At 42.5% G+C, this 13,963-nt stretch overlaps 1 protein-coding gene across 2 annotated transcripts in view; it reads left to right on the top strand.

The window, feature by feature from the left end:
• Nucleotides 1-746: 746 nt before the first annotated feature.
• Nucleotides 747-13,963, top strand: part of LZTFL1 (leucine zipper transcription factor like 1) — a 35,475-nt gene continuing 22,258 nt past the window's right edge. Inside the window, exon 1 of one of the 2 annotated variants that reach the window (XM_082664735.1) lies at nt 747-829. Coding sequence is in view for 1 of the 2 variants with exons in the window: in XM_082664734.1 (XP_082520860.1) it covers nt 9,782-9,784 (3 nt within the window). In the remaining variant the exon portion in view is untranslated. Of the gene's footprint in view, nt 830-9,687; nt 9,785-13,963 lie in introns of those variants that run through there. The other variant, XM_082664734.1, reaches the window with a different exon arrangement.

The raw sequence follows: 13,963 nt of genomic DNA, 5'->3' as shown, positions 1-13,963 counted from the left end.
TCACACCAAAATTGATATGCACCTTTCCCATAAAAGATATTCCATGTAATGCAGTAAAGCAAATGAGCCTAATGGTTTTAATGTTCCTGTACAGTGCACCTTTGTGTCCAAAGACACATGCCAGCTTCTTGTTTAATTCTGCTATAAAATATCTGCTCAGTCCTCTGGAGGAAAAAAAAAAGAGGAAGAAAGTTAACAGCAGAGGGCTGTGACCAAAGTGAAAATATCTAAATGTCGGCAGTAGCGTTTGGAGTGACCACCTTTGGGTGGTCTCCTTCCAGGTCTCTTGGTGACCCGAAATTTCTGCCTCATGTCTTGAGAAAAGAAGTGAGGCTTGACCCTCAGAAGGAAGGCGCCTTGATTGTGGTGAGCACATAAAACAATGACAAATGTAACAAAAGGGTGTTTTAGTGTCGGATTTTTTTTTCTCTTTATGTCACTAAATTATAAAAGTAATGACTGCTTAATAACGAAATTAAAATTACAGGCATGTATAACATAGGGATCAACCACCTCCCACACCTGTCACCATTCTATTACCCCTGCCTGGATTTGGGTATAAGGAGTTTAGTGCTTTACCTTTCTGAATTTGTCTGTATGTGCATTTACAACTAAGTAAGTGGGATCTTACTATGACTGTTCTCCAACTTGATTTTGTCATTTTATTATATGTTATAGAGATCTTCCTGTGTCGGTGCACATTGGATGCTTCCTGGGCTTTTTGACAGCTGCAGAAAATTCCACTTTATTGCAGCACAATTTATTTAGTCATTCCCCCAAAAGAGGAACGTTTAAACGGTCTCAGGAGTTTTACCACATCAAAACCACAGTAAATATCTCTGTACATACATCTTTGCACTCTTGTTTTTTCTTGAATCAATTATTAGAAGTGAAGACAAATCACTGGGTCAGAGGGCATGTGCATTTTCAGTTTTGATACTAATTTCCAGTTTGTCCTCCTAAAAAAGACCCACTATGCCCTTTATCCTCCTACCAAAGTTTTAAAGAATGTGTTTTCCTTATGCTCTAGGCAATGCCAAGTGTTAATAATCTTTAATATTTCCTCACTTACTGATGAAGAAAATGTGAGCGTAAATGCAGGGACATCAGGGGAGCTTACCCTTCTGGAAAAGCAGAAGGGGATCATCTGTGGGGATTGAAGAGAAGGGAGAGGGATGATGCTGAAGGACTAGGAAACTTTAGGGGACGGCCACTTGGGTGACGTGGGACAGGAGCTGAGACAGAATATGTCTAAGCAGCTGTAAAGGCCAGAGGAAATGGAAAAAAAAAAAAGCTCAAAAGATTTTATGAAGTAAATACAGTTATTTATGTGAATTCTCTGGTTTTGGAGCAAGAACAATAACAAGAAAATGGATGGCTGGGAGGATTGAAGGTTGGTCAAGTTGGTGTTGTAACAGAGTTAACTGGTGAGAAATAGAAACTTCTCCTGGTGGAGTGATGACCTGGAGGTCTAGAAGTGGGACCAGGAGAAGTGAGTCAAGGAGAAGGGATGCTAGAGCAGAAGAAAATAGAAGGTTCACAAGATCACAGTTAGCTCACAGTCAGGTGAGAGGCAAGGTTGAAGGAAAGTGCAGGAGTTGGAGCAACTCAGATAGCTGGTGATGATCAGAGAGTCACTTCTGAGTTGTCAGCACGGCAATGGAGCAGCTTCGGGCTACGATGGCATGTGGGGAACAGAGTAGGTGCTACAGTGGAATAGAGCTCAAGGTTGCCAGGCAGAGCCAGGACAAAGGGGTGCTAGCCGGGTCATCCTCTGGGATGGCAGGATAGGCTGGAACCAGATGTGATAGGCCTCGAGGGTGCTTGAAGGCATGAATGATCTGGAGGTTGGTGGAAGATGGTTGATGATGGAAGACAGGTGGCAGTGGGTAGCTAGAGACAAGAACTGGTCAGTAGGTGACTGTGAAGGAGGCACAGCCTACCAGTCCTTACAAGGGTTTGTGTGTTGAGGGTCGCAGTAGTGGGAAGAAGGAAGTATTTATCTTCTGGGGTTGCTTTGAGGATTAAACTAAATATCACATTTTAAACATGAAGCATTTGTTACTGAAACACAGTTCAGTGTGCAAAAAATGACAGCTATAATGACTCACATCATAGAGAATTTAAAAATACATATCCATTTTGGGCTTCCCTGGTGGCGCAGTGGTTGAGAGTCCACCTGCCGATGCAGGGGACACGGGTTCGTGCCCCGGTCTGGGAAGATCCCACATGCCGCGGAGCGGCTGGGTCCGTGAGCCATGGCCGCTGAGCCTGCGCGTCCGGAGCCTGTGCTCCACAACGGGAGAGGCCACAACAGTGAGAGGCCCGCATACCGCAAAAAAAAATATCCATTTTAAAGATACAAATCTTCACAATATTGTAAATTCTAACTGAAAAATACATTGGGCATACGGACAATCTCTCAACACACAGACAGAACCTTCTTATGTGGATACAAACAGAGATCCTAGGAAAAAAGCCAACTCCGTGGTTTTAATGGTTTCTCACACACAAAATCAAATATAGAAATTCACATTTTAAATCTCTTAAAATGAGAAACTGTTTCTGTCCTTAAAGTTTGCGTTGTCTTCTGACTTATGCTCAGGTCTTCCTATTTTAAAATAAGACCAAATTATATCAGATAAGAACAATTAGGGACCATTGAAGTCCAATTCTGTTCAGTGAAGCTATTGATTCTGTGAGTGTTAGATGTTCAGAGTCAGTCTCCACCAGTTTGTTCGTGGATGATTTAATAAAACTGCCCCTACCACACTTCTCTTCCACTGTACCTGATGGTGCTGGGGAGTCTTTGCAGGCTGACCGAGTGCAAGTCAGATAAATACACTCCAGTTCTGGAAAGACATCCTCCCCTTAGGTTATCACCAGTGCCTTTGATAGGTGTCTTAGCCTCAATCATAGCAGTTAACCACATATATAACCTACCTTTTTTTTTTTTTTAAGCATTTTAAAAACCCTTTAATTGAAGTATCTGTACACAAATACATACATACATGTATAGGCATTTAAATTTTCAAACTCTTTATTGAAGTTATATATGTAAGGGTATAGCTCATTAATTTTCACAAACTAAAAACACATAACTTGCACCCAGATCATGAAACAGAATATTACCATAGCACTAGTACCCCAGACTTCCCGCTCTGCTCCCTTTTAGACAATAACAGTTGTAGAGATATAACTTATCTTTATATCCCTTTGGTTTTTAGTGTGTTGGGTTATTTTTTTTCCCTGTGAAGGTAATTTGTTGTTCTACTCATGACTTATTCACCAATATTTTTAGCAAAGCAATGAGATTTTTGGCAGCATTAATTCCTAAAAGTAGAGGCTAACCTATTATTTAAGCTTTGTTAGGAATTCACACGCTGGACTGTTTCAGGTTTTGTTGTGTTCCCTCTACCCTTTCTGCCTTGCTTTCCCAGGCTAACTCTTGACAATCCCTCAAGATTCAATTCAGGGATCTTCCTCAGTGGTTTCCTTGAAGTCCTAGATTGAACTAAGTGCCCCTTACCTCGTTTCCCAAAAGGTGACCACATTATATGAACGTGACCTTCTAATGGGTCTATCTCTCCTGCTACACAGGAGCCTGGAGAGCAGGGACTTGTTTCAATCCTCTTTGCTCTCCCAACATCCAATAGGCATTTAAGACACAGAGCCTAAGGCCTGTAAAATATGTGAGATCTGAAATAAAATACTGCAGATATTATATAATATGTATAATATATGATATTATATAATATGATATATAATAAAATATAATATATAATAAAATGGTGTGAGCCCATGATATGAAAAGAAAAGCACAAAATCTAAATTAGTACTAGTTTTATGGGATATCTTCAAAATGTAACATTAAGTCAACTGATCAACTAGAATTCAATTTGTAGTTTATATAAAAATTTAAGTGTTAAATCACAAGAACTAAATAATTCATTCTCAAAGACTCATGATTATAAAAGTTATATAAACCAAACTCACCATTACATTTAATATAGGAAATAGGGATAGCTGGATGTTTGATAATACACGATACGTTTTCTAAGAGGCAGCGTGCCCAGGGCCAACCACGTCCCCCGCCAAACATACAGTGCCTGGAACCCAGCAGGAACTCACGAATGTTTGTTGAGATGTTCCTGCTAAATTTCATTTCAATTCTGCAAGCACTGCTCAGAGATATTACAGCCGAGCCCTTGCTGGGGGGCTCAGGTTGATCATGTAATAAAGATTCCATCCTGCAAGGAGCTTGAAATGTAGTAGTGGGAAAGACAAACAAGTATAGACCAACCAAGAATGACATTTCCTTTTGCCTTCTATTTACCTATCCCGTTGAGAAAACTTCCATCCATGAACACAGTTTGCACTAGGACATTCAGACTTTATAAAAGGACTGCGCAGCCCCATCTCTGTAGGCAAAACTTCCTGAGCAAATTTGAGTCTGTTTTCCATTTTCTAAGATGGGATGCAATTGGTGAACATCTTTCCATTGACAGTAGTCCAGGTAAACATTTAGCAAAGATCACAGATCTAGGAAGGCCCACATTCCTGAATAAGATACTGGAATAGATACTCCATCGTTGTGTATCTCTTTTTGTAGTTTGACCCTTGAAATAATAACAAATTTAAAAGTACGTCTCTGGACAGCTCTTCTGCCTCACCTGATGAAAATTCTGGTTCTTTGTGCAGGACAGTCTTCTTTCCCGCAATCATCATGCCGACCCACAACTCTTCCACACACCTTTTAAAGCCTAGCCCAAATTCCACTGCCTTCTGAAAGACTCTCCTGAACTTCTCCTTTCTACTTTCAAGAGAGGTAACCTTTCTCTTCTCTGAACTCCCATTCCACTTACTGTCTGCTCTGAGATCGTTCTGCAAGCTTGCATTTTCCCTTGACTTGATTATAAGGCCATGTTTGAAAGGGACAGATCCCATCTTGCTCATTGTTCCCTTCCCCACAATGTCTGTTGTGTATGGGGTTTTCCATGAACAGTCGCTGAACACAAAGGTTGAGCTTGGGAGTCTAACTCAAATGTATACGTGCACAGGAGGGTGTGGAATAAGGATTTGGTGCATATCACCATAGTTACAATAAATTTTTCTTGTACCTCACAAGGAGGTATTCCTCACAACCAATTTCTAACATTTTTTTTTAGGTGGTCTTCAGTTTTTGATGTTTTTGGTGTTTGTTTCCTGTGGGGTGTTTCAATTTTGGAGATTTATCAGTGAAACTAATCTATCGTTTGGGCTAAGAAATTATCGTCATCCACACAGTCTTAAAGGGAGTTGTAGTACTCTATGGTGAACCACTTCCTTGCCTGACCTCCTTTAAAGCATGTGATACTGATTTCACTAATTTGTTAGCACCCTCTAATACTCTGCGGGTCACTCTGCATCTTGAAACCAACTGACTGAAGGAGCAAATAGAATAACTGAAAATAGCCTCTTGCCCACTAGAGACCCAATCAAATGCCATAGCTCCTGTAAAGACTCTTTGAATCCTGTGTTCTTCCCTTCTCTAACATGTTGGCTACTTTCTCAGTTGTAATGGGGCAGGGTGCGGGGAGTTGCAGAGGACCCTGGTAGTATTACATGTACAAAGCCATACGCTGAAGGCTCTGCTCCTTCTTCAAGATAATCCACTCCCCCGAAATGATTTTCCCCTAACCATTTCCTGCCTGCTCTCAGTTCAGTGTTTCTCAAACGTCAAACATTCCTTTCCCATATAATCTTCAAGACTTTTTTGGGGAACTACCTGTATTAGTTTTTACTTAATCATTTTCTTTATTATTTCCTCTTTTTTACTTAAGTAAAGCCTCACCTTAGTCCCCCAACCTTACCCAAGATTTATAGAGTAGGGGAATCTGGGGCTTCCTAAATCCCTCCACTTCGTCCCTCAGATTCTATCTTGGCCAGAGAACCTTGCACACAAAGGGACTCTGTAAATAGTGGCGAAAGGAGCAATGTGTCAATGCTGCTAAGAAGACCACGATCAACTTCCCGTTCCTCCTTTTGCCTAGTCTAGGTTTTAAACACCCTGAAATTGGTGGCCGCAGTGTTAAGACTAGTAATTTATAAACTCATAAAAGTCTCATTTTGTAGTAATCTAAAAAGACAGAGTTGATCTTCATTTTATTGGTATTGAACTATGCTAAAAGGTATATAATGGCCTTGTTTGTACGCCTCCCATAATGCAGTCCTTCCAAATGGACATACACATGGATGCACACACACAAACACATTTTTTAAATTGTCACAGTGATTAAAAAAAAATAGAATGAGGCTGAGAAGCTCACTGCTAAAGTAGGGTGGAGATGTTCTTCCTCACAGCTTGAACTGTTTGCTTTGGTAATCAACTCAAGCTAGTAAACATCCCAAAGCATGGGCTCAGTCTTTTCCCGAGCCAAATTCATCACTTTAAGACCAAAATACATGTTCATATTTGCTGACACTATTTAGACAGCTTATGTACCAACATTCAACTCAGCTGGGTAGATGGGCTAACAGTGATATTATAACATCCTTGGTACAGAAGATTTTAGATTAAAATAGAATTTTAAGTTAAAATAACCAGCTGATGTAGCTTTGCATAACAAAGAATCACCAAGCCCCAAACATATTCGCCAATGAAATACTTGCATCATCCACCCACTGCTTTGGTTCCCCTGCATTAATAACACTTAGTAATAAGCCCAGGAGTTTGCCAGCAGGAAAATGCACTTAAGTTTCCTTAGAAATGCAGACTGGTGAACAACTTTGTTCATTTAAATGTCATAAAAGTGTTTATGAAATTCCTTCTTTACTTTGCGTCCACAGCACCTAGTAAAGTGACCTTTCTCTATGTGAATTCAATGAATACCTACTGCAGTAAGAAAAGAACCAAAGATTTTGAGGATTAACTATTGAAATGGAAAATGTCTAGCCTATTGTAGGCACTAAGTAATGGCAACTATTATTATCAAATTAGACCAGCACTCATTGAACAGAAATGTAAGGGATGGCATGGTAAAGCAGAAATGTAACTGAGCTTGGAGGGAGTCATAATGGGAGGCTGAGAACCTGCCCTTTAGACCCTGCAGGGAGACAGAGATTCTGCCCAGATACTACTGGGAGGCCAGTGAAGTGGGGCATACCCAAGCCACTGCCACCAGGCCATCCTTCCATGCCTGGGAGTGCTCCGTTACATACAAGAGAGCCTTGTCAGCTGTTCATGTCCCTGAGGATTGAGGTCCTTCCACGGGCAACTGCCTGCATATCGTTCCTGGGTCATCCAAGCAAAGGACTCTTGACTATGCCCCAAGATTTTGCGAAGCCCCATCCAAATTGGAAAACTGCTCTTTCAACCCCTGCTTTTCAAGTAATGGGACACTCATAAGCTCCCCTAAACAGAGGGTGAGAGGCCTTACTTACAGAGGGGAAGAGAAAGACCTGTCACCTGTATTTGGTTGGAACGAAATGGTCAAGAAACTCTTGCCAGTAAGTCATGAGATTTGGATTCCAGACCTGGTTCTGCTGCTTCTCTGGCCAAGACAGTTTACTTTTCTGAGCTGCCTTTCCTCATCTGAAAGTATTATTTCCTTCTAGCTCTTACTTTGTCTGAATTGAAAATTATCCATTTAAATTAATTCCATTTTACCGTATTGACCGTTTAACTAGTAAATGTTTTCATTGCCACACCTCTTTTTCTAAAGACATCATCCATTCATAAGTTAGCTTTATTCTACAGAATTTATCTGCTGCCACTTTATTCTAGCAGTTAAAGTGTCCAGTTAAAAAAGTATTGAGCTCAGTTCTTGGGACAATTACTAAGCTTTGTACATAATTTAGTATATAATTTATATTAAATAAAATGAATGTGGTGATAAATGAAAAGAAAAATGAAATTCTTGAAACCAGAATATGATTTAACATGCACTGTACCAGAATAGTTCACACCTGCTTTCTGGTTTTGCTCTTAAAAACATATTTGTATTAGTTTCATCACTGACTCAAGCTTCAGATGCCCCCACCTAGCCCTCTGAAGTCTTGGACATGTGACCTTGGCTCTCAGTCTCTTCATCCATAAATTAACCAAGTGGAACCAGGTCTCTAAAATCTTGTCTAGGTGTTTAGGTTCCAATTGCGATATTTTTTTTTTCAATTGTGATCCATTTTAAATTGCATTGTGTAGTAGCCAAAATCAACATAAGCCCCATAAGCATTATCTAAATTAGCTTATCTTCTCCTGAGCAGGGATAATGCCAAATATCCTCTCCTCAGTTTTGAGCCTCCCAGATTCTCAGAAAGCTCCCGGCTCTGTGCTCCTTCTCATTTCAATGTCTATCATGAGAGGCTCACTTTTTAGCCTCCCCAGTGATTGTATCTGCTCGTGTTTCTGTCTTCTGAGCCTCTGAAATGCCCACTGAATGGCCTAGGCCCATATTCATTGCCTTTGACCCACCCAGCCCAACACCTCCATCCCCCTCCTCCACCCCTCCCCCCTCCACTCCCCCTCCCCCCCACCCCCCCACCCCCGCCAGTATTTGCAATAATGCATCTCTTCCTACACCTCTGCTTCTTCTAGGGCAGTGTTTCTTTTTTATATAAATTTATTTGGGGCTGCATTGGGTCTTTGTTGCGGTGCGCAGGCTTTCTCTAGTTGTGGCGAGCGCGGGGGGCTACTCTTCGTTGCGGTGTGTGGGCTTCTCATTGCGGTGGCTTCTCTTGTGGAGCACGGGCTCCAGGTGCACAGGCCTCAGTAGTTGTGGCCTATGGGCTCAGTAGTTGTGGCTTGTGGGCTCTAGAGCGCAGGCTCGGTAGTTGTGGCGCACGGGCTTAGTTGCTCCGTGGCACGTGGGACCTTCCAGGACCACAGATTGAACCCACGTCCCCTGCATTGGCAGGCGGATTCTTAACCACTGAGCCACCAGGGAAGTCCCAAGGACAGTGTTTCTTAAAGAGTGATCCGTGATCAATCCTGGAGGGTCGGTAAAAGATGCAGATTCCAAACCCAGAGTGATTCAGGATTTCTGGGGGTTAGGCCAGGGAAGCATTTGTACAACACGCTCCCCTGATGATCTAGGCATAATAGTTTGAAATTCACTGCTCTTTCACTAATTCCGTTTGCAATTTTTTTTTTTTAAGGAAAAAGGTGCTATATTAGACATTTTTACCAAGAATGTAAGAGGGGAAAAAATGGGAGCGGTGGGGAGTGAGTCGTTCAAAGCTCTATCCAGGAACCTGGCAGCACTGGTGCTGTTGGCCTATCTTGGCCAAGTAGGAACAGTTGGGAGAGAAGAGAAATAAGTCTGGGACGCCCCACGAGACCGTTAAAAGGTCGGGTGTCAACGGTCGAGGCCACGGCCCTCGGGGCCGCCAGGTCACAGGAAGTGCAGGACAAGCCCTGAGCAGCAAAGCAGACCCAGATGCCCCGCGAATCCCGGGAGCGGTGGGGAGTCAGGCGGCCGCTCTACTTCCGTTACCATTGGCAACGGCGGCCTCCCCAAAGTCGGCGTGGCACGAAAAGGAGGGACTTCCCGGCTGTGGGAGCAAATGCGCATGCGGCTGTCGGCCGCTCACAAGGCACTTCCTGTCGCGTCATCTTGGGACCAATAAAAGTGCATAATTGCAGGGTCACGTGCATGGGTTGCCATTAGCAACCGGAGGCTTCTAAACACCCCGCCCTCCCTCCGCGTCCTCTGCGGTCCAACTTACCTTGGAGACGGTGGGCCTGACGAAGCCGCGCCTGGCCTCTCCCGCTTTTCCAGACCGCTGACTCCTGTCCGCCGGCATGGTGAGTAGCCGGCCGGGTAACGCCGGCCCGCGCCGAGGAGAGATGCAGAGCCGGGGCCCCGGGGTGATACCCTGGCCTGCAGCGGGTCTGAGTCCGGCCCTGAGCCTCCCTGAGGAGGGGAGGCTGCACCGGGTGCGAGAGGCTCTGTTAGCCTCGGCCGAAGCCCTTCCGGGATAATCCTAGGTGGAGCCCTCTCCTAGCAGCCGCGCTCCGCCGCGTCGCTTCATTCCTCGCCCCTGCCTGAGGTGCCGGGGGCAAGTCACTCTTCACAGGTGGCTGACGAAGAGAGCTGGAGGGAACCGGCTGCCAGCAGAAGGCTCAAAGCGGGATTCTCATTCGATTCCAAAAACTCCAAGTTTACGCGCTCGCAGACACAGATACACACACACACACACACACACTTTGGCAGCATTAATTATGTTAACGAGCCGAGGAGGAAGAATGTGATTGAATACAACTTCCTGATGTGAGAGTAACTATAAGAGTTCCAGCCCCTATTTTATAGCTGTGAAAACTTGAGTGACATTTCTTGTGTTTTGACCTGTTCAAAAGAAGGCACGTTTTCCTGTATGCTAGAACATATCCCATTAATCCCTCCAGCGTATATAGAATGCCAACTTAAATAGCAACCGTTTTTAGAAGAAGGCACAGTACTGAAGTGTTGAGAAAAAAAGATGACTCCAGGGTTGGGGGCACCACTGAAATGGGCTAGTAAAATACCTCAGCAACCAGAATTCCTATTTAGCCCACGCTATGTCCCAAGCACTCTCTTGCAGCTGAGGGTACAGCTGTGAACAAAACAGACCGTTCCCTACCCTGCTTGAGCTTGTCCCTCTCATTCTCTTGATTTCCCTAAAATATCAGGAACAAGTTGAAAAAATGGTGGTGATGTCACAAGAAGGCTGACATTTGCTCCCATTCTATCTTCTGTAATTCCTTCCTATCAATTTGCTTAACGACTGAGGTTTTGGAGTCAGGCTCAGTTTCTTCATTAGTAAATTGCAGATAATAAGTATACTTCGGTTGTTAAAATGATAAATAAGATAATGCATATAGAACAAATAGCCCAGTACCTGTTAAAATATTAAGCATTCAGTATATAATAGGTTTTATTAGGTTGTGTTCATTTTTATCATTACATTTTCATCCTTATACTTCTCATGGTAAAGCTGTATATGGACTTTGGAGTATGGTCAGGAATAGGGAACCATTTCTGGCGCCTTCACCACTCTCCCCTCACTTTATGGCACAATTTCAGGACACTCGCTTGGCAGTGCTCTGGTAGGATTCTTGCTCTGTGTTTTAGCTATTTTTTTTTTAATAGAATCGTTTTGCAATAAAATTCAAACAAATTCTGATTCCCCTATTTGGATACCTCCCACTATTTCTACATATTTTACAGCTGATCATCATATCTTCTCTGATTTAACAGCTGACAACTGGTGTCAATGAGGTTAAGTGATTTGCTAACAGAAAGTTTCATAGCTAGGCTTAAATTTGGTTTTTAATCCAGTGCTTTCTCTACTTACACCACACATCAACCCATTCTGTTTTCTCTCTAATGATGTGATTCGTGTACGTATAGTGTACATATGTGCATATGGGGAAGCAAACGTTTATGAGTGCTGTTTCCTGGGCTAATGCTATTTCTCCTACTGAACTCAGCTGCTTCTTTTTTTCTTTACATCTTTATTGGAGTATAATTGATTTACAATGGTTTCTGCTTTATAACAGAGTGGATCAGTTATACATATACATTTGTTCCCATGTCTCTTCCCGCTTGCGTCTCCCTCCCTCCCACCCTCCCTATCCCACCCCTCTAGGTGGTCACAAAGCACCGAGCTGATCTCCCTGTGCTATGCAGCTGCTTCCCACTAGCTATCTATTTTACGTTTGGTAGTGTATATATGTCCATGCCACTCTCTCGCTTTGTCACAGCTTACCCTTCCCCCTCCCCATATCCTCAAGTCCATTCTCTAGTAGATCTGGGTCTTTATTCCCATCTTACCCCTAGGTTCTTCATGACATTATTTTTTCTTAAATTCCATATATACGTGTTAGCTTACGGTATTTGTCTTTCTCTTTTGGACTTACTTCACTCTGTATGACAGACTCTAGGTCCATCCACCTCATTACAAATAGCTCAATTTTGTTTCTTTTTATGGCTGAGTAATATTCCATTGTATATATGTGCCACATCTTCTTTATCCATTCATCCGATGATGGGCACTTAGGTTGTTTCCATCTCCTGGCTGTTGTAAATAGAGCTGCAATGAACATTTTGGTACATGACTCTTTTTGAATTATAGTTTTCTCAGGGTATATACCCAGTAGTGGGATTGCTGGGTCATATGGTAGTTCTATTTGTAGTTTTTTAAGGAACCCCCATACTGTTCTCCATAGTGGCTGTACCAATTCACATTCCTACCAGCAGTGCAAGAGTGTTTCCTTTTCTCCACACCCTCTCCAGCATTTATTGTTTCTAGATTTTTTTTTGCGGTATGCGGGCCTATCCGCTCCACGGCATGTGGTATCTTCCCGGACCAGGGCACGAACCCGTGTCCCCTGCGTCGGAAGGCGGACTCTCAACCACTGTGCCACCAGGGAGGCCCTGTTTCTAGATTTTTTGAAGATGGCCATTCTGACTGGTGTGAGATGATATCTCATTGTAGTTTTTTTTTTTTTTAATCTTAATTGGTAATATATTCCCTTTTTGTTTGGCTTTGTTCTTAAAGTTTCTTTTTTTTAAAACATCTTTATTGGGGTATAATTGCTTTACAATGGTGTGTTAGTTTCTGCTTTATAACAAAGTGAATCAGTTATACATATACATATGTTCCCATATCTCTTCCCTCTTGCGTCTCCCTCCCTCCCACCCTCCCTATCCCACCCCTCCAGGCGGTCACAAAGCACCGAGCCGATATCCCTGTGCCATATGGCTGCTTCCCACTAGCTATCTACCTTACGTTTGTTAGTGTATATATGTCCATGACTCTCTCTCGCCCTGTCACAGCTCACCCTTCCCCCTCCCCATATCCTCAAGTCCATTCTCCAGTAGGTCTGTGTCTTTATTCCTGTCTTACCCCTAGGTTCTTCATGACATTTTTTTTTCTTAAATCCCATATATATGTGTTAGCATACGGTATTTGTCTTTTTCTTTCTGACTTACTTCACTCTGTATGACAGACTCTGGGTCTATCCACCTCATTACAAATAGCTCAATTTTGTTTCTTTTTATGGCTGAGTAATATTCCATTGTATATATGTGCCACATCTTCTTTAGCCATTCATCCGATGATGGGCACTTAGGTTGTTTCTATCTCTGGGCTATTGTAAATAGAGCTGCAATGAACATTTTGGTACATGACTCTTTTTGAATTTTGGTTTTCTCAGGGTATATGCCCAGTAGTGGGATTGCTGGGTCATATGGTAGTTCTATTTGTAGTTTTATAAGGAACCTCCATACTGTTCTCCATAGTGGCTGAACCAATTCACATTCCCACCAGCAGTGCAAGAGTGTTCCCTTTTCTCCACACCCTCTCCAGCATTTATTGTTTCTAGATTTTTTGATGATGGCCATTCTGACTGGTGTGAGATGATATCTCTTTATAGTTTTGATTTGCATTTTTCTAATGACTAATGATGTTGAGCATTCTTTCATGTGTTTGTTGGCAGTCTGTATATCTTCTTTGGAGAAATGTCTATTTAGGTCTTCTGCCCATTTTTGGATTGGGTTGTTTGTTTTTTTGTTATTGAGCTGCATGAGCTGCTTGTAAATTTTGGAGATTAATCCTTTGTCAGTTGCTTCATTTGCAAATATTTTCTCCCATTCTGAGGGTTGTCTTTTGGTCTTGTTTATGGTTTCCTTTGCTGTGCAAAAGCTTTGAAGTTTCATTAGGTCCCATTTGTTTATTTTTGTTTTTATTTCCATTTCTCTGGGAGGTGGATCAAAAAGGATCTTGCTGTGATTTATGTCATAGAGTGTTCTGCCTATGTTTTCCTCTAAGAGTTTGATAGTTTCTGGCCTTACATTTAGGTCTTTAGTCCATTTTGAGCTTATTTTTGTGTATGGTGTTAGGGAGCGATTTAATCTCATACTTTTACATGTACCTGTCCAGTTTTCCCAGCACCACTTATTGGAGAGGCTGTCCTTTCTCCACTGTACATTCCTGCCTCCTT

Source organism: Grampus griseus, assembly GCF_964374135.1.
Source record: "Grampus griseus genome assembly, chromosome: 10".
Lineage (NCBI taxonomy): Eukaryota > Metazoa > Chordata > Mammalia > Artiodactyla > Delphinidae > Grampus > Grampus griseus.
Note: the sequence above shows the minus strand (reverse complement) of the source record. Positions and strands in the feature narration are given on the sequence as shown.